This window comes from Petromyzon marinus, chromosome 22 (assembly GCF_048934315.1).
Source record: "Petromyzon marinus isolate PM22_M1 ecotype Great Lakes invasive population chromosome 22, UKy_Petmar_22M1.pri1.0, whole genome shotgun sequence".
Classification (NCBI taxonomy): domain Eukaryota; kingdom Metazoa; phylum Chordata; class Hyperoartia; order Petromyzontiformes; family Petromyzontidae; genus Petromyzon; species Petromyzon marinus.
In genome coordinates, this window is record NC_133688.1 from 11917658 (window position 1) to 11939042 (window position 21385).

At 43.8% G+C, this 21385-nt stretch overlaps 1 protein-coding gene across 10 annotated transcripts in view; it reads left to right on the top strand.

Annotated features, from left to right (window-relative positions):
- The window catches only part of MVB12B (multivesicular body subunit 12B), a 139347-nt gene that overhangs the window by 27888 nt on the left and 90074 nt on the right, over window positions 1–21385 (top strand). For 8 of the 10 annotated variants that reach the window (XM_076068722.1, XM_032959043.2, XM_032959035.2 and 5 more), the window contains exons 4-5: window positions 906–956; window positions 10122–10218. In XM_076068722.1, the coding sequence (XP_075924837.1) occupies window positions 906–956; window positions 10122–10218 (148 nt within the window). The remainder of the gene's footprint in view (window positions 1–905; window positions 957–10121; window positions 10219–21385) is intronic. The other 2 variants (XM_032959041.2, XM_032959042.2) reach the window with 1 other exon arrangement.

Consider the following 21385-nt stretch of genomic DNA (forward strand, 5'->3'; position numbering starts at 1 on the left):
ATTAATTTCAGTTTTTTTTTTTTACCGTTAATGAGAGGAAAGGAATATTTTGACCCTTTCAGCTGTCTGGGTTGTTTTAGGAAATTGAGGTTAACAGCAACGGAGTCTTACAAATTCTGGAAGAGATGATTGGGGTAACGCTGTTTGCAGACTCCTAATTTTGTAGCAGAGGGTGGGGGTTTATTACCCTTTTATCTGGCAACAAAACTGACACAAAAAAGGTGTCAGTTTTGTTGCCAGATAAAAGGGTAAAAAAACAATTATATTTTGTTATTGGCAAATGAGGTTTCCAATGGTGTAAATGCTTACCCCGAGCTCTCATACTCTGATGGTGCATTGTCTTTGCGTTGTGCGCCTTTTGGCGTCTTCTGGTCCAACACCATGTGAGACGAGGCTCTAAAGAAAGCTGTCTCGGGTGTGGACCAATCAATTTCAAGGACAGTGCCACATACATTATCAGAGTTGTTTTTTGTTTGCGTTTCGACCGCAGGTATTGTGGTCAATGTAAACATGACTCCTTGTAAAAAAAGGTGTCAGTTTTGTTGCCAGATAAAAGGGTAAAAAAACAATTATCACAGGGGGTGCGGGTGTTACCAGATTAGGAAGAGGTGATGTCAGTCTCACAGACATGCAGATTAACTGCCACAGCCGTTTATCCATTGAGGAAACAAAAATCTGCCAGTTTTTTTTGTTTAAATAAACTTTGAGCGGTCCGCATCTCTTTCTGTGGTCCTGATCCTCTGGGTATTTCATGTGTCTGTGGCAAGGCCCATTTGCTCTATTGGGTAAGCAATGGCATCTGGGGAACAGTGTTGGTTCACAATGAACCAGTTATGTTCATTGTTTTAATGAGTTGCAGTGACATTTAAACAAATATATTTTTTGGGTTTTGTTATCGATTATAGCCCAATTGTACTCTGGGAGTGACTACACAAGGCGAAGAGGCCTCCGCTCCGGTAACTCCCCACTGACGACAGAGCCTCGCATCGTCACACGGGGGAACGACCCTCCCCGCAAGAGACGACGTCGATTGCCAGCTCAGCTGCAGCAGCAGCAGCAGCAGCACTCTAAACACCGCCACCAAAAGACGGCAATCCGTTATGCATTCTAATAATTATAACTCCTGATTTATGTTTGTCGATAATCAGGTCAAAGTTCTACCCTGCCAATGATTGTTTTGCATCTTGCTCACCTCCCTTGGTAGTCCTGAGCTCCAGTGCTGTCATGGTTGGGGGTTCTGATCCGAATCAAGTATTGTTTTCTTTTTGCCTCGGTTGTGCGGGCGCCTTCATGTTGTTTGTTCTCTCTTTATCTAACCCGTTGGTTTCATGGGCCTGAAGTCACACGCTTGCACATAATTAGCATTTAATTTCCATAAATCTGAGGTTATCGATTCCTATGCACGCGATTCGATGCATGTATGGCAATCGGCTAATCGTTACACGCGAATGACGAATATAATATGAATGGAATGATTAGACTGAGGCCATCAAAAAACGGAAAACCTCATTTAATATTATGGGCTCCGCTTAAGACATTGGCATGCATTTTTGTGATTGCAAAATAATTTGTTCTGTATTGTGTCTGCTGGGCTAAAAATAGACAAACTAGTTTTGCAACTTCTCCGTGTTTGCCTGCACACGTACACACCACGCACACGTGATCACATTGGGCCAAGCGGTGCGCAGACCCGGGTTACATCATGAGAATGCAAATTTTTATATTTTTTCTTTTATCAGAATATGTATTTTGACTGGAGGAATCCGATGAGCTATGAAGCGCTTTTCCACAGATGTCCAGCTTAGCTGAACATAGACACATTTGTGTACCAGTCTGCAGTGCCATCATTTTTAGGTGAAAACATTCAACAATATCGACATTTGTTTAGCTGTTTGCGAAATTGTTCTGTCACCTTATTACATTTATTGTGATTTGGTATAAAGATGATTCCATTTGAGCCAGTTACCCGGTCAGTTTACAATGGAGATCCGTGGTGCATGAGCACAGCAGCACTGAAAACAATAAGACAAAAACTTCAACATTTCAGAGAATCAGTACATTCTAGATTTGAAGCTTTCGTGACTGCAAGGATCCATACTCTTTGGTTCTATTCGGTAAAGTCACGTAGGTAAAAATAAAATAACACAAATAACGACGTTTTGGCCACAACACAAGTGGCCTTCATCAGGTGAAGGGGACCGGACTGTCCTATCAACGGTGGTCAAGGGAAGCACTTATGAATTATGTTGTGTGCTCCATATACAATACATTGGGGTGGTGCAGAAGTTCACGTACTGCACTATCAGCCTGGCAGCCCGAGTGTGATGCTCGCGCATGGCTAACATCATAAGCGAGATTGGTGCCTGAATTCGCCCGAGACTTCCCTTCACCAACCACCAACCCGCGCTGGGCAGTGTGGATGGTCAAACAAAGCCCTTGACCGACGAGGTTTAAGGAAGCCTTAATCCAGCAGTGGATAACAATGCAGCCTGTAATTAATTAATAATTATGCACTACATTAAATAGCACAATCAGATTTTTAAGTGTATCGATTACGACTCGGAAGGTCGTGAGCTGGAATCCCGGTTGGTGGTCAAATCGGCGCATCACTCCTGAGTAAATACAATGAGTACCAACTCATGGGACATCAAAAATTATGCCCCTGCCATGGTAATGTGGAATGCCCGTCATTGGCTTAGGGCCACTAACTGATATGAATTATTAACTTGGTAAGTAAGACACTGACTTTTTTTATTTGACAGAGTATGCGTTAGATTAAATAAATGAATCACAACTGAAAGGAAACTTGATTCACTTAGAAACCTTTGGCAAGCGTCATTTCAAGGTCAGTAGCTTCTATTTCAGAGTGTGTAATATTGCAGATTTGGACTAGGCTTATACTTGTTGGCATTCTTAATCAAGTTACTATTTATTTATGTGTGTGTGTGTACCTGCACAACGTAGGAAGGGCCTCATTCAGCATTGGATTGACAAAGGGGCTGCACGTCCATGTTTATGTCATGTGTGTGTGGATCGGTCAATAAGTGACTGTTCAATCAAGCATTGAGCCATTCTCATCTTCATTGGCAGTCCTGATTCATTTGTAGACATTCTACATTCCTATGGTGGGGCCAGGCTAGCTATAACATAACCACTCTTTACTTCATGTGAAGTGGCACTAATTTTAATGACCACGGAGAAGATGATAGGCTGTGCCGACACATGACCTGATTGTGAGTTGGGTACTTTGTCACAGCACCTACAGACAAGATAATATATAACGTACGTTGTAATTATATCCATCGTATTACCGGTGACGATTAGGTGATACAGGGCACCCATGAAGGTGTCATCCGTTTAGTAAAGAATTATAAATGATTGTATGATTTATACGCTTATTTACCCAGGAAAGCCTCACTGAGAGTCTCCTGACTCTTTTTTAATAATTGTTCTGCCAAGCTTATTCAGTCGGGAGCAATGATCGCCTATGTCTATTCCAATTGAGTAATTTCATAATCCAATTGAGGAATAATTGCACAGCGGTGTGAGCCGGGTCGATAAACCTACACTCGCACGTGGCAGCGTGGAGATTTTTATCGCACGAGTCTGGTCCGGCTGAACCTGCGCGCGTGCCCCGTCGTGGCGTGGGCGACGAGCTTCGTCATCGCCTCGCTATTCGAGACGAGTCGCAGGTGCTCGCCAACTTCTCGGCCGTGATCATTTTTCGACGGCTTCTGTTACGCGCCGCCGTCAAAAGGCCACTGAAGCTTTTGAGTTTTTTTCTTTCTCACATTTAACCTGACATTCAACTTGCCACAGTTCAAAGAGCTGCCTTATTTATAATTAGTCGAAATGGGTGATACTGTTATGAACACTTGTGTACAAGCACATGCAACGTGTACGATAGGGCATCATTGTATGTGCTCTCTGCGTGCATGTGGGCGTGCACAAGCCCACTCGCATACGCGATAAATATATTAATCTTTGATTCAATTCGCTTTAGAACCTGGCAGGGTAATTGAAGATAAAAAGTGCTTCCATGGTGCCACGACGCAGCATGAGGCATATTAGGGGATACTCTGACCTATTAAACACCAACTCGGATTAACATGAAAGGACGGTGCTCTCTGATGTTTATAATTGCAGGCAGGAGTAGACACTCGAAAGCCCAGACTTTATTTTGCAAAACCCGTTGGCGTATTTTTTTATTCGATAGTAAAACTATCAGTCTTGTTTTGATGGGTCCAAGCTGCGCAAGCCGGTCCAAACAATAACCATTTATGTTTATTCTGTAAATGTGATAATTTCAACATAATGTAAAACATTGTCCATCTGAATAACTGCCAAATCGCTCTCCGTGGTGCTAACGTTAAAAAAAACCGCCACTTTTTTCAAATTTTTCTTGCCGTGGTTTTCACACCTGTATTACCAGTGACGATTGCTTGTGTTGCAGTCGAAACGTCGTGAGAATGCTATTGTTTTATATTTTTATTATTTTATTGTTTCCCTTCTACGTGACTTTACCGAAAGAACCAAGAATATGAATTCCTGCAGTCACGAAAGCTTTAAATCAAAATTTAACCGCCTCTACGGGGAGGGTTTCCACATAGCTTTGAGATCCTTCATCAGACTCCGGGAAAAGAAGGCTCAGCTGATCGAATCTCTCACCTTTCTGAAGAGATGCCGCTACTCTGGGGTAATACCAATCACATTTACACTGACCTCTGCTGCTGTAACTTCTTCTAATGCGAAACGAATTCTTTCCAGAACTAGCTTAGCTTTTATCTCAGAGAAAATTAGACTTTAACGCACTGAACTAGATCAGTTAGACAAGACACTCTACAAATCACACTTATCATTGACGGCAACAATGTCCATATCGGATTGGGAACATGTAGACAATATGACTCCCTCTTCAGCTGCCACTATGGCGACCAAATGTGAGGACAACCTGATTTCCAAATGTAACCTCTCCAACAAAAGACCGGACCCACACACCAAAAAGCTAGATGTTAACAAAGTCGTAATTAATCGCAGTAACAGTTCTATTTCTGATGGTCTGAAATCCGTTTTAGCTAAAGGGATAAACTTTGCAGTCACACCTAAACATATCCCAGTTAATGATATCATTGCCCAAGTAGACGTGGCTCTCAAGGGCCTGGGTCACATCACTGCAGATGTAGCAAGATCTGAAATCGCTGCAACCCTCAAAAACGCTAAGATGCCAGCTAGCAACTTCAGCAAAGATGAGCGTTTTGAATTATAGAAATAAAAAAGAGGGATTCACTGTCATCCTCTCAGCCGACAAGGGCAATGCCACTGTCATGGATAGAATAGAATATAACAACAAAATTCAAAAATTACTCAATGATGGCAGCTATCCAAATATAAAAAGAGACCTCACCAACAGCCTCGTCATACAAAACCAACAATCATTTCTGATTCAAGCGCATTAATTGATCAAACCAAACAGTTCTCGTTGAAACCTTCTGCTGCCAGGCCACCAACATTATACGGCTTACCAAAATACATAAAGTACATGCACCCCTTCGTCCCATCGTCTCTACTATCAACTCCCCCACCTGCAAACTGGCTTGTTTTCTGTCTGAAATCCTGCGGCCTTTCACTGGAAAAACCACCTCTGCGGTACAAAATTCTACTCACCTGGTATCGACAATCAAGGGTATTTCCCTGTCCCCAGACGACCTGCTTGTCAGTTTTGATGTAGTTTCCTTATTCACCAAAGTTCCTGTACCTGACACCATCGCAATCATTGAAGACTTGGTTCATCAAGGACTAAACACTGAGGTACCCCCCTGGTGAGACACTGCTTAACCAATACATACTTCACTTGGAATGGAACTTTCTACAAACAAACTGAGGGCACCCCAATGGGCTCCCCCCTATCTCCGGTTGTAGCCAACATTTTCATGGAGAAATTTGAGACTGACGCCATCCAGACTGCCACTCTGCGCCCAACCTTATGGAAGAGGTACGTGGATGACACTTTTGTCATCTGGCCACATGGCCGGCCTGCTCTAGACCAATTCCTCGACCACATCAATTCCATATACCCAGCCATCAGATTTACCATGGAAGTCGAAAAAGATGGCAAGCTACCTTTTTTGGATGTCCTCATAAAAATAGACCTGATGGTTCAATGAGCCACCCTGTCTCCAGGATAGCTACCCATACGGATGCTTACCTGAATCCGGATTCCCACCACCATCCATCTCAAAAGAATTCCCTCATCAAGACTCTGCACCATAGAGCCCAATGCATATCCGACTAGGAACACATAGCCAGTGAACTCAAGCACTTACACCAAGTTCTTAATGCTAATGGTTACTCCGACTACACAATCCGCAAAGCTATCACTCCAACCATGAAGAAGGACCCTCTTGAGGAGCCATTCAAAACCATCACTTTACCCTACATTGGGGGGATCACAAAAAAGATCTCCAAAATCTTGAATAAACAAGATCCAGGTCCGATTCAACACATTACATAAAATCCGTGATCTGGTTCCGTCTGTAAAAGATGTGATTCCTGACATACAGTACCCTGGCGTCTACAAACTAAGTTGCCTCTGTGGTAGTAGTTACATTGGAGAAGCCAAACGACATGTCTCGGACCGCATCCGTGAATACAAAGCAGACCTAAAACACGGTAGGACCAACACTTTGGCCGTGGCAGATCACTGTTATAATTCAGTAGGCTCACATGACATTGACTTCTCCAAGACAGAGGTTCTCTGCAAGCCATCTGGCTACCATGAGAGATTCGTTGATGAGTCTATCCACATATACAAACACAGAGACAATTTCAACCGAGAAGATGAATTCTGGTTTAGCAATCATTGGAAGGATTTGATAAACCATTTCGGGTCTTAATTGATTGTTCACGCTTACGATGGCTTTCAGACCGCATCCATTATTTTCGTCTCCCCCCTCCTCTTTTCCGAACATAGATGGACTCATCCATCTAAACAAACTATCAAATTGCTATCCGTGGTGCTAACGTTAAAAAAAAACAAATAAAAACCGCCACTTTTTTCAAGATTTTCTTGCCGTGGTTTTCACACCTAATGATGATTGCTTGTGTTGCAGTCGAAACGTCGTGATAATTTTATTGTTTTATATTTTTATTATGTTATTGTTTCCCTTCTACGTGACTTTACCGAAAGAACCAAGAATATATATTGTCCCAGAGTTTAATGTGTTTGTGTAGATCAGTGTTTTTCAACTCCAGTCCTTGCGAAGCCCTTACGATCCACATTTTCGTGATTATCAATATTTTCTATTCGTATGCAAATTAGAGCATGCTGACTGGTTGCACCTGATTGTTGTTAATGATGGAAAGCTGGACCATGGGGAGGGGTCACGCGGACTGCAGTTGTTCACGCTGCAGTAGATTAACAGCGAGGTCAGACTCCTTCATTTACATCCTCATCACCATGCGATCCACTAACCCCTGCCTCTTTATTCTTGGTGGAAGGCATGCGCCATCGTACCTAGCTACTAGGGTCTCACCTCGTTAAATAAAGGTCACATAAAGGACATTGCGAAATCCAATTAAAGAAGTATGGGGGTGGGGGGGGGTGATCATACGCGGGCGTGAATAGCCCGAGGTGTTTGAAATATTAGCCTGTGTTATGTTGAAGCTGCTGCAGAGTGTGGCCAACACTTTGAAGTAGTTGCCCCACAGAGTGGATACTGCTGTAACCACTGCCGTGGTGGAATGGTTAGCACACCTCACTTACGATCCAGATCCCTTCGGTTAGATCTCCAGGCAAGGCAGTTGAAACATTAGGGCAGGTTTATTAAATTCCACGCGGCGTCTGTCCACTCGGCAGTATTAATGGGTACGCCATAGTCGGTCGATCAGCAGTGCGACAGTGGTTGGGTAAAGTGTGCGAACTTCCATCACTAAACACAGCGATAGTGCAGAGGGTAGCAAGCAAATTCAGTTCTCCAGCCTGCGCTTGTGCCTGCGTATGTTGAACTGGTGGGAAACCAGTTGAGTTGTAATGGTCGTAATTTACTTCTCGGGAGTTCTCCTGAAATGTATGGTTTTCAATGGTTAGACAATTTGTCACTTTTTTTTATAAACATTGTAGCAAACAACTGTCGTGTCAACACACCCCTCTCCAGTGGCACTCACGTAATCTACATATCATCATTCCAATATCACCTCAATCCTTCAAATTACTGGAGCAGTTTAAGATGAATTCTCCGGACAGTCAAGCATGCGTATAGATACAAGCAAATATAAGCAGAAAACAATAAATGTGTGGAGATACAGAATATACTGTCGCTTATATTGTGTGTACCCATAATGTTCAACAGCAATGCATGATCGTGTTTACATACATATAAGCCACATATTTAGTCACAAAACAGATAAGCAGACAATCACTAAAACTTCTGGGAGTGTATAATTCAGCAGCATTGATTCGGTACAAGTAAATTCTGGACCGGTTTCAACATACAGTGTTGCATACGCAGCCCGGTTTTCTTGAAGCAGTGATGGTCAGTTGCCAGATGCTAGTGGCAGAGACCCCTTTTAGATATGGGTTCTATTCGACACTAGGTTATATAATACATAACAAAAAAGTATTATTATTAGCTTCAATGTGGGTGGATATTATAAATAACAAAATCGGTATGTGGTAGATGTTTGTGTGTGTCAGGCATTGTGTACTGAAATACAACATCATTGATACATGGTGCTGGAGCCAGTCCTGGGAATATCCTTAGCCTACTCGGCCTTCAATTAGCCCATAGTATGGTGTGTGAACAGCAGTACTGGGGAACAGTGGCTGGGTGGTGTTCCACATGGGCGAGATGTTAACTACCTCGCCCGGTATGCAGAAGTTCGTGGGTTCAATCCCGACCCTGACACCTGTATATTTGGAGTTTCTGTGTTTTCCCCATGGTCGTGTGGATCATTCTCCGGGTCCTCCGGTTTTTCCCTCCACATTTATAAACATGAATTTCGAGTATTTTTCTTATAGAAATGTCCACATAATAAGCGACTTGGTTGAGCTATAATTTGTGGCCAGGTCGCTTCTGAAAAAGAGCTATACAGCTCAGTGGGCCTTACCCTGTAAAATAAAAAAATATATAGGGTGTGTTGCTGTTCCACCTCCTTTGCTTTGCCAGCCTTAGAGGACGATGCCAATATAAATAGTGCTTAGAAAATAAGCAATGATTCACCACCCCTGCTCCCCCAATGATTCCGTGGGTTTTTCTCGAATTGGGGTCACAGTTTTCATTGATTGAATAATTGATTTTTGGTCTCTTCTGTCATCTCATTGGTATTGTTTCCAGTTGTCCCTGTGTCATTCATACACCTTGCTTCGCTCGCTTTTCTGAAATGTAACATTTGCATATAAGTACATCGTAAACAATTTATTGGTGGATGTTTACTGAATACGAGATTCGATTTTAATCAATGATTCAATGTATTGTCGTGACAAGAAGAATAACGATGCTCTGTGTCCTGGGTCGTTCAAGCTTCCTGAATGAGAATTTTTTTTTACATTCTCGGCAGGTACTCCTTCATTGCCTTCCACTGATTTCACGTCATTCACATCGTAAAATTTGCAGTAATAATATGGCTGTGACATCACTGGAGTGCCATAATGATGGGCTTGACCTTAATATTAAAGTATTTTTCATCCCCCCCCCCCCCCCCCATTATTAAACGAAACTTCACCACTCACTTTGGACAGCCCAGGACAGACAGCCTCGGTACGATATTATCGTACAAAATCAACGGCATTCGTTTGATTTCGTTTGTGGCATGCCATGTCCGTTAACACTTTCCTATTCCGACGTGTCTGCAAGTTGCAGGGTGCGGGGGGGTGGGGGTCCCGTTCGCAGCTGAATCTCGGAACGCACTAGCGGCCTCGGTGTTAATTTCATTTAGAGAGACGTAGTGCCGTTGTTTTTAAAGACATTTTACTCGCCGCAAAGAACTGTAGCGACACGATCGCTTTATGGTAGCCTCGGTACCAATCATGGGAAAGGGTTAATAGGCACTCGCTAACAGCTCGTGCTGCTTGACTGCCGCCGTATCGGGGTTGAACGGGGGATGTGTGTGCGTGTGACCCGCAGGGACATGGCGACAACGTGGTGGTGGACATGAAGCTGGTGGGAGAGAAGGAGACGCTGCCCGTGGGATTTATGGCCGTGCAGGACACCCTGGACACGAGTGAGCCGCCAAGGGCCCTAGTGGCCGCATGCACTTGCCACAGAGCCACAGAGCCACACGCTCACTCACTGGGGGGGGGGGGGGGGTACAGTAATAAGCGCGGACGTGTAACTGAAAGACATAAAGCTGAGTAACTTTTACAATATTCCGGTGCACACGCGCGGCCCGTTTGTCAATCCGTTGCTGGTTGAGGGCCTTTGAAGTACTTCACTACGCTGGCTAGTGCTGCGTCCGATGAAGGTGTGAAGCATAAGGAGTACAGCGCGACAATTTGCTACACTCTGCTGGCAAGCACGTAGCCCCGCAGCAGCCTACAAACAACCTAATTTGCCTGGTGGTTGCCTATCCAAGTGTGTTATCCAGCTTCTGAGATGTGATGATGGGGGCACGGTTACCGGAGATTTGGCCTCAATGTTCACGCACATTTGTTCCAATATGGAATTGTTTCTCTGCAACGGGCAATACAGGTGCACATTATGCCCTATCGATTTTCCAAATAATTACGTAATCAAGTTAATGGTAGTTATTCGAGCACAATGTGAATTGCAACCCCAATAACTGTTAAGATATATGCATATGCAGTAAGTTTATATGGTCATATTAATGACTGGAGCACTAACCCGTAAAAGTAATGATCACAGGCTGCTGTGCTGCATGGCAGACTCATAAATGTTTATGGATATGTCACAGCTAGTGTATTAGTAATGTCTGTGCCATTAAAGGAAGTGAAGTCAGTGATTTCCTGCTTGAATTAGCACTGTGGCGGTGCTCTTTGCCCGTGTGCAGCTCTGAGTAGGTGCTGGGAATTCCATATTCCAACGGCGGGGTGTGCGAGTCTGTCCATAGGACAACCACAGTTGATTTCCCCCACACAGCGTTACTAATTTGATTGACCCCGGAGGGATGATGGGCCGAGTCAATCGCCAACCAGGATTTGAACTCCGCAACCTTTCCCACTGAGCTGCTCGCTCGACCATTGAGCCACCTGTCCGGGTGACGACTCAATTCGAAAACAGCTTGTGTGGATTCGTACCTAGCTCTTTCGTTCCAGACTGTTGCACGCTAATTTGAAAGTTTCATTCATGAGATGCAAAGATCTTAAAATGTCAATTTGGCACTTTATCCATATCGCTCAAGTAGCGTCACTCCATCGATGTGTTCAAATGTACATTCATGACACCTTGGCAACAAAACTGGAGTACAATAATGACAAGATTAGAAATAACTTTGAAGTGTTTTTTTTTTGTTAATCATTAATTCAGTTTCACACAATCAGACGATCTGGGAAGCAAAACACAGCCGAGGTACATATATTTTAGACTTAAGCTGTGGGTTTGGATTAACAGTTTTTATGAAGATAGATAGGATATTTATTTATTTATTCATTCCAGGGGGAAGGGCCCAATAAGATGTTAGGCTCTGATTCATGGGTGTCCTGCGACAGTACAGATATTGTGCAGTACAGATGTTAGTTACAATCACGGTTACATCATTCGCGATACAAACAGCAAGTATCGGCACAATACATGCTCACTAACAGCTCTGGCCTGTGTGGTCTATGGTGATAAACAGGGAGGGGCCCTTTTCCCCTGTTGATTTGTGTGATTGTGTGCTCGAGGCTAAGTGTTGATGCGTGTACCCTAATTGAGAGTGCATGTTTAGTGGCTGTCTGTCACGCAATACCAGGACATTCCCCTAATTCAACTAAAAATGAACCGCCTCTGCTGTCCTGACCACACTGCCCATCGTGCGCCGTGCCGGCATTCACAGTCCTTCGCCAATGCAATACACGTTTTGCATTCATGCCCAAGCATTGGTCATCGTGTGTAAAATGCTGCTTATCACCATACATTTGAACATCTCTTCGAGGGTATCCATCCCACTGGGAGACCGCCGGGCACTCTACGCACACCCCCACCCCTGTGCGCGGGGTATACGCGGCCGTTTTATCTGCTCCTCGCCAGGCTGAGCTGGCGTTAGACGTTGCCAGAGATAGGGTGGGTCGCACGCAAGGGTCTCCGGGCTGTGTCCGTGCACTGCCTCTGTCATCAGTCTTGTGACTGAGCCCGCTAATCGCAAGCGTCTTTGCTGACTCAAGTCCTTCCAGATTATTAGCCTTCTGCAGAAGTAATGATAATGGTCTGCCGTGTTGTGTAGTGGCCCAATTAATTACTATGGAAGTGGTGGCAGAGCCACTGTATTACGAGGCTGTCATTTGTGTTCAGTACCAACTGTCTGTGTTAATGTTCAATGCAAAAAGGCAACGATGTCCCTCTTGCTGTATAGAGCGATTGGGGCAAGTGCTGTCGGCGACCACTACTAATGAAGGCCAGTATGCCGAAAGATGAGGGCGGTGTGTGGCGAGCATCATGCACGGCCACCTTTGTTTCCCCAGTAACTGATGTTTATACACTGCACCAGGTACTAATTTAAGACTGAGTCAACCTAGGCAAGGTGCAGGACCAGTTTAGGTATTCGCCACTCATGTTATGCATGTCCAGGAATTGGACTCTGGTCACCCCGATATCAGCAGTAGTGTGATAACCATTTTGCCACTGTTCACTAAAATCTGGGGCGCACATGTGAATAGCAGGTAGGTGAGAGTGTGCAAGTGTAACATGTATAGATCCTTGTGTTCAAGTCAAGTTGCAGTTTATCTTTCACAGTCCATGTGACATTGCGAGCAAGGTCAAGTGACCTTCAACTGCGGTTGAATTGTGCAACACCTAAACAACGTGTTCGGTCCGCCTCTTGCCAGGAGGCCATATAATTTTGTGAGGCATTGGCTAATTGGGGCGCTGTGGTGGCGAGATGTTAACTTCCTCACCTGGTATGCAGGAGGTCGTGGGTCCGATCCCGACCCTAACACCCATATATTTGCAGTTTCCATGCTTCCCCCGTGGTCGCATAGATTTTTCTATAGATCCTCCGGTTTTACCATTCATGTTTAGAAACGTGTGTTCTGATCATTTGGCTGATGCTATAAGTTCCCACATAGACGACAGTCATGCAGACTGCAGTGTAATGCCACTCTGCCATGGCCTCTCCTCCACAGTACCTCGATATTTCTACTGATGGGACGGACTCATTTGTAATAGAATACAGTGCATTGATGGGAGTGGTGCTTTGTAAATGTACATTATAATCAAGCCTTTTTGACTGCCCTCCACAGAAAGCATTACATTTTTCATTCCTAAATGTATGGGGTGCGTAGTAATTTAACGCACGTGTTCTCCCCGTGGTCGCGTGGATTTTTCTCTGGGTTCTCAGGTTTTTCCCTCCGCATTTATAATCAACGTGCATTTAGGATTATTTGGCTGCGATACATTTCCACGTGATGAGCCACTTCGTTGAGCCATCATTTGTGGCCCGGTCGCTTCTGCAAAAGAGCCAATTAGCTCAGTGGGCCTTACCTAACAAAATAGGAAATAGTTTATTTTTTAATTGGCGTTCGCTGGGTTCCAGGAATAACACACGTGTGTTGCACAATCGGAGGTGAGGTAGTGTTATGTTTAGCAATAGCACCAATGTCCAGGGTCACCGTGTCCAGATCTTATCAAGCATAGGCGTGCGAACTTTGTGCTTTTGAACAAGAATCTTCAATCTTTTCAAATACATCCATTTACACAATGTTCGCATTCAACCCTTTGTTAATCCACTGCTGAATGCTGCCCTACGCCCTGTACACATTAACAGCTTTTACAATGTGTCTAGCGTTTGTACCTTTCATTGATTGTTTTACAGATGTGCTGTAAGTTTGTGTGCTACTATGATAGCACGTGTAAACATCCCGTGTGAATTGCCTGACAGTGACATTTTGTTGACATTCTTAGAGGTTGTATATCTTACACAACCTCTACCCCCTGTGATCTTTCCCCCGTTTTGAACAAGTGTGGCAATGGCAATCACGCTGTCCAATCTGCCACGCAACCTCTTACGGCGAAGCTTAAAAAGATGCACATCCAAAATGTAACGATTTCTTTTCAATGTGTGGTTAGGCTGAGATTCTTTCACGTTTCGCGTTTCTTTTGTTTCTCTTATTGTCGGTCATTCCTGCCCATACTGGACATCTGCGAAAAAGAGCTTCGTAACTCATCATATTTCTCATCTCTAAAATAAAGATTCTGATTTCCGTGTTGGAATCTCCATTCTCTTGAATGGGGCTCTTAACAGGGATTCTGCCATGGAAGATTCGTGCGATAGAAAGGGATTTTGTTTCGAATCTTTTGCAAGTCTAACCTAAGTAAGCTTCGGCCATGTTCGGCTTATCATAGCTAAGCATCACCTATTTCAGCTGGACAGAACCTTCTTTGAAATGTATCGGCGATGCCTCGAGAGTGGAATTTGTCCCATTCCACCCCGGAGTCCAGCGTGGCGTTCGGGTTAGTGTAGGTCAACCTTGCCCATGTTCCTTACCCATGCGCTGCTCCGAAGCACAGTGCACTAAGGGTTTAGCAAAGGTCATACTGTATACACGTAGCCGCCCTGTGTACATGCCAGACGCTTGGCAGTAGCCGAGGCTACAAGCACCACGTAGCCGCCCTTTCTTTCTCCTGTCCAAGTAAGTACTGAGGCGGTCTTCGTCCCTCATTGTTTGAGCCGTGAGCGTGTGGTAGAATTCCACAATGCTACGATGGCGGTCGGTCTATCCAATGGACAACCGTTGTTGGCTTCCTCACAATGCGGTCCTCGTTTTATTTACCCCGGTAGGGATGATGAGCTGAGGGTTAGGGTGGAGTCAGACGAAGTTTGCACACTGGGCATTGGAGTTTAATGTCTGGTGGTCCCAGTTTGGGGGTGCTGGTGGTCCCAGTGTGGGAGTTCTGGTGGTCCCAGTGTGGGAGTTCTGGTGGTCTCAGTGTGGTAGTCCTGGTGGTCCCAGTGGGGTAGCCGTGGTGGTCCCAGTGGTAGTCCTGCTGGTGCCGATTGTTGACCCAAAAATGAGGTGGTGATTTTTGACCAGAATCCCCATAGAAACGTATCACATGGGTACGGCCAACGCCATGGATTGCCCCCCTTCTCTGCTGACCCCCCCCTCCCCAATATTTCCATGGTTTGTGAACCCGCTACGTATCAACAATAGAATTGCTATTCCAGGTCAAATTTCGTGTGGAATCGCCAAGCTCTAATGTGGTTGATCATGCTGAGACGGTGCAACTTTGCTGGACGTAAGAAACCCGGTCTGCTCTCAGGTGGCCGCTTCCCTGCATTCAAACCCAGGGCCTCAGCGGTGCTGGCTCAGTGCTCTTGCACGTGGCCACCGCGATCCCGAGCGACCGGGCCGCGTCCGGCTTTGCCTTTCAAGTGTCACGCCAACCTTGCTTCTTTTCTAGATAATATCTCCCGCAGTGGAGGTGAAAGACGAGAGCCCGATCTCGGCAAGAAGCCTGGTGTGCCTGGCGCCTGCTCGGCACGGGTTACGGAAAAGGAGAGTCGCAAACCGCCGGCAAAGTTTGACAAAAAAAAGGACTTCAGGGTAGTTTTTTTTGTTTGACGCTGCACATTTGGCAATGACATCTCCCGTGACTTCAGTCCTCTAGTATGTGCACACTGATCCGTGCAGTGGGCTCATAAGCTACCATTCCGCTCTTTGTTTGCCGGTCCCCAAGGCAACGATGACGGTGCTCAAGGTTTTGTTATTTTCCATCCGGGACGGCTGGCCCAGTTTAAATGAAGTCACGCAAATGCCATGCCCGGCTCGTGGTCCTGAATCGAGGGTCTTCTCTGCCGGTCCTTGTATGTCCCAAAGACTTGCCCGATGAGTGGTGAGCTTGACCCAAGTCTCCCTTGAAAGAGATTCAGTGGACTCCTGTGTTATACTATAAAGCGCACCGATTGAATGGACGAGACTTTGTAATTAAGCCGGTTTTAGCAGATGTGAAATGTCAATTGCTTCTGATTTGTATGAGCCGAGGGTGTTACGGGGAACACCCTGTAGGCTTTAAAGTAAACCATTAAAAGCCCGTGACGCGATTCGCAAGAGTATATCATTGAGTGGTGATATTAAAGCCCAGAACAAATAATAAAATTAAGTAGGCAACTAAACTAGAAAAACTATTGGAGTCTCCTCTTCTCTGCCAGGCCTTCCTTGTAAACAGTGGTCTCTCTTGATAGGCCCTTTCCTGCTTCAATGTTAAGAAAGATAAATGAAGATGTTTACACGAAAGAGAGAGTTTAAGTTTGCTTCGTGTGTCACGGTAGTGGTACAGCGGTAACAAAATTAATTGTTTATCGCTGCGTGTTCTGCCCTTGTCGCCAGCCACAGCTGCCACAGCAGTGGACACTGGTTTGTTAGGGCTTGCGTGTTTTCATCACTTTTTAGTGCTGCATATATATATTCAGAATGCCGCTGTAATTGTATTTCGAGTATGTAAGCGTGCGTCCAGCTGTGCCGCTGCAGTCGCTGTTTACCCGCTATATGCAAGCGTAAATGCAGTCAAGTGTTGTTCTGCACCACACACAAATTCCCAAGTTTTTATGGTTTACACGGTCAATGAAGTGTCTGTCCTAGTAAGCTGTCCATCCAAACGTCTCTCACGGTCACCTGTGAATTTAGTTAAACTAAACTATTTTTTTAATATTTTTTTTGTTATCAGGTAAGGTCCAACTGACTTATATAGCTCTTTTTTTTTCAGAAGAAACAAGTGATAGCTCAACAAAGTTGCTTATTACGTGGAAATATATAGCAGCCAAATACTCTAAACACTTGTTTCTAAATGTGGAGGGAAAAAAAACTGAATGATCCAGAGAAAAATCCACACTGCCACGGGGAGAGCATGCAAACTCAAAATTTACAACATGCGTCGGGGTCTGGATGGAACCCACGACCTCTTGTATACCAAGCAAGGCACTTAACATCTTCAAGGTTACTGAGTTCAAGTTTTGATCCACCCTGTATTTCAGGTCCAGGGATTGCGGACGTAATGTAAATGTCACCATGATGACGCGCACCTTGTTTGACGCACGTCTGTGTAGCAGCGGTTTGGAGGTGGTTTGGTGGATGGTATGTCATTTATGAAACCACCGTCGAACGCATTCAGCAAACAAATGTAAACAGGGGAAACAAGGTTCCAGTGGAAAGGAACCTTACTATGAAACCTTTTTGTACCATATGTGCATTGTTATCCTCAAACATGTGTGGGTTTTCTCTGGGCACTCCAGTCCACCCGCCTCCCCCCTCAAAAAAAAATGATTGGGTAAACATCTCACGTGGCAAAATCCTCCGGAACTATTGTTGAAAATCAATTAGGCTTTAAATTGGGACGCGAAGGATAGTTTTAAGTTGGTGGTGTGTGTATGAGCTTATTTGCGAATCTTTGATGGCATTGTAATGAATTGCTCTAAACGAGTGCATCAGTGCATTGTAGAATAGTTGTATTTCTGGCAGTCATTAACTTTGTATAATGAGAGACTTGTGGATAATTAGATTGGCAGGTTTCACCAAAATGCATCCTAATAGGATGTCTGTTTTGAAAATTTAAAGTGCAAAAAGTGTATAGCTGTATACGTAGGGATGAGATTCAGATTTTTTTAAACATAATATTTTTAAGGGACATTTTGGATCTTATCTCAGATGTTTTGGATTGTTTATTTTATTTAATAATCTAATATATTTGTGATATGATGATGGTCCATTGCCCAAAACGTCACCTAATATATATTTTGTTATAAGGCCGCAGTGTTAAAGATGAATGCGAGTTATTTTTGTGAATTGTTCTTGCACACCACTGCCAATGCAGCAGAAGCATCACCACAGTTTCTTAACTCTGTTAACAGTGAAGTCGGCTGATACCAATCATTTGGGGAAATGACAGAATACAAGCGGTGTCATTTTCCGTGACATCTTACTTTAGTGTCAATCCAAGCCTACATTTTTTTCGGTTTACCAAAACTTCATATCTGGGCCTGATTTCAGGATGTTTCAGATTATTACGAAAATTTGGGAGTGCTTGCTTTATTTTGGTGATTGTGTCGGTGCGATGGTGGCGAGATGCTAACCGCCTGGCTTGGTATACAGGGGGTCGTCGGTTCAATCCTGACCCTGATGCCTGTATATTTGGAGTTTGCATGTTCCCCCCCCCCCCGTGGTTGCATGGATTTTTCTCCAGGTCCACTGGTTTTTCCCTCCACATTTAGAAACACGTGTTCTTTGGCTGCTATAATTTTCCACATGATAAGCCACTTTGTTGAGCAACAATTTGTGGCCAGGTTGGTTCTGAAAAAGAGCTATAAAGCTCAGTGGGCCTAACCTGGTATAATAAAAAAAAAGTTTCGTTTAGTATGAAAACACTACCCCCCCCCCCTCCTCATTTTGGGAATGTGGACTTTTCACCACAAGCTCAGAGCTACCTATAACGATATAAAGATGAGCACTGCACCATTTCTCATTTGCGCAGAGGTGCTTTGACTTGACTTTTATGAATCTTATTGCCCATTTGAGAAGCTTGGCATTTGACAGTCATCAAATACAATTGTACACGTCTGCGTAATTGGATGTAATGATTGTTTAATGGTGATACTATTTTTGTGCAGATGATGGAAATGTATTGGAAATTTGCAAAGGCAATATCTGTGTGTGTCACTGAATTTGGAGAACGTTCTGATAATGCGCGGCAAATTAATCTGTCCGCTTAAGCATCTGGCAGACCAACATTGAACACATTTATCAGAAAAAAACCTCTACCTTGCTCTTGAAGATTAATTTTCAAAAAGCTGTAATTACTGCATGATTATTTTGTTCAAGTTTTAAATAATTGCTTTGCTAAAGTGGGACGCAAGTTGTTAATCACACGAGGACATTTCTGTGATGGTAAAGAGGACCATTATATTAATTATTGCTTGTGTCTGTGAAACCGTATAGATGTGATATATGCGCAAATACATGATCTCTTCGTGTGTATCAGCATTTATCAATGCAACACTTGCAAAAAGGGAGCAATCTCATAAACTAAAACAAACCTACCTTTCCTTTACTGTAATTCGGTTAATTGTGATTTATTTAAGCAGGTGAAGTACAACTGAGATGTATTCTTATCTCTTCTACTGGGGAACTTGGGAGAACTTTTATTTTTTTCTGGGCATAGCTTTTATTTATTCACAAATCACGAGGTCATTATAGCTAATGCCAGTCAGTGATGCCACGATATCTCACCATTTCTGCCTTCCCAATGCCAGATTCCATAACTGCTGCAGAGGCAAAACCGTACCTCCAGGGTCTGTTGATAAAGTATCCCACTTCTGGATTTTGGTCTTCTCCCTGGGTGCCCATTTATGTGCGCCCATGTCTCGGTAACCTGTCCATTGTTTCTGTCTGTCACCTGTCCATTGGAATGTAAGGCACCTGGCTACCATGAGAGATTCGTTCTTGAGGCTATCCACATATACAAGCACAGAGACAATTTAAACCGAGAAGATGGATTCTGGATTAGCAATCATTGGAAAGATTTGATAAACCATTTCAGGTCTTAATTGATTGTTCATGCTTACAGTGGCTTTCAGACAGCATACATTAATTTTTGGTCTTCCCCCTCCACTTTTCAGAACATAGATGGACTAGTTCTTCTAAATAAACTGGCAAATCGCTGCGTGTGGCGCTGCCGGGATTTTAAATAAATAAATAAAGGCGCCGTTTAGGAAATAAATAAATTAATGCAGACCGACATACCTGATGACGACCGTTTGTGTTATGGTCGAAACGTCGTGAGAATTTTCATTGTTTTATATATATTTTATTATTTTATTGTTTCCCTTCAACGTGACTTTCCCGAAAGAGCTAAAAATATGTCTACACCAGTAAACTGTCCATTCATTGTTTGTCTGTTAACTGTCCATTCACATGTCTGTCTGTCACCTATCCATTCAAATATGTGTCTCGGTAACCTGTCCATTAACATGGCTGCCTTGGTAACCTGTCCATTCATTGTTTGTCTGTATGTATGTCACCTATCCACTCTCATACCAATACCCCGACATTGGAATTCATAGTCAAGAAAAGTGAAAGAAGCTGCATTGTCTGCCCTCATCAATCCTGTTCACATCGGTACTTACTTGTCCTGGTTAAGCCGATGTAGATATATTAGTTTGAACGAAACAAAATCATGTAGTGTTATTAGTTTGTCTCGTTTTTTCACATTTATATTCCAAAAGTGCTGTAAGTGTCATGTCACAACACCAAGTATACATTTTGGAGCAGTGCCTCGCCCCGTGTGCTAGAGAATGGGCCAAAGAAGCAGATATCGCAGAACTTATTATGAGGTTCCTTCAAGAGACATTTTTATTCACTCCGAGGTCAGTCATTTAAGTGCAATAGTGAGTGATTGTTGAAGCAGGACAGATTACATGTATTAGGTTTCAGGAGTTGTATTTGATGCAAAGATGCCAGAGATACTGGAAGGTAAAATGTATTGTATTACCAGGTAAGGCTCACTGAGCTATATAGCTCTTTTTCAGGAGCCAGCTGGCTACATGATAGCTTAATGAAGTGGCTTATCACGTGTAAATTTATAGCAGCCAAATACTGTAAACAGTGAAACGATCACTTTGGAAGATTGACGTGATTAGTGCTGGTACATGGTGTAGAAACGCTGATACAAAGAATGAAGTAAGGAAGGAGGAGAAAGATTGCTTGCCAGGACAGAGATTAGAATGTGAGAAGATTGTTTGGGAATATCTCAAAGGGAAAAGAGGGGTAATGCAGAATTTGGAGCTTTAGCAGGGTTTTTTTTTACTGATATTCTCGAGAAGGTGAAGGAGGTGAGAGATGGTTTGGGCACCTGTTGAGAAGGGACAAAGAATATGTAACTATAAGGGCTGTGGCGATGAGAGACCCACAGACTCACATCGAGACCCATAGTCTAGAAGGGATGTGGAGCTGCCATCAGTGCAGTGCAGAATGGGAAGAGGGAGACCGAGGGTGAGATGGGAGGCTACGGTGGAACGAGATACGAGGACAGTGGCTGGGAATAGAGAAGAGGTGCAGAATTTAAGCTCGTGGAGAAAGAAAATCTGAGCAGCCAATCCCATCCGGGAATGGGGACTTGAAATTACAAGAAGGTAACAATCGGGGTGTATATATTCTTGGTTCTTTCGGTAAAGTCACGAAGAAGGGAAAGAATAATATAATAAAAATGTAAAACAATAAAATTCTCACGACGTTTCGACTGCAACA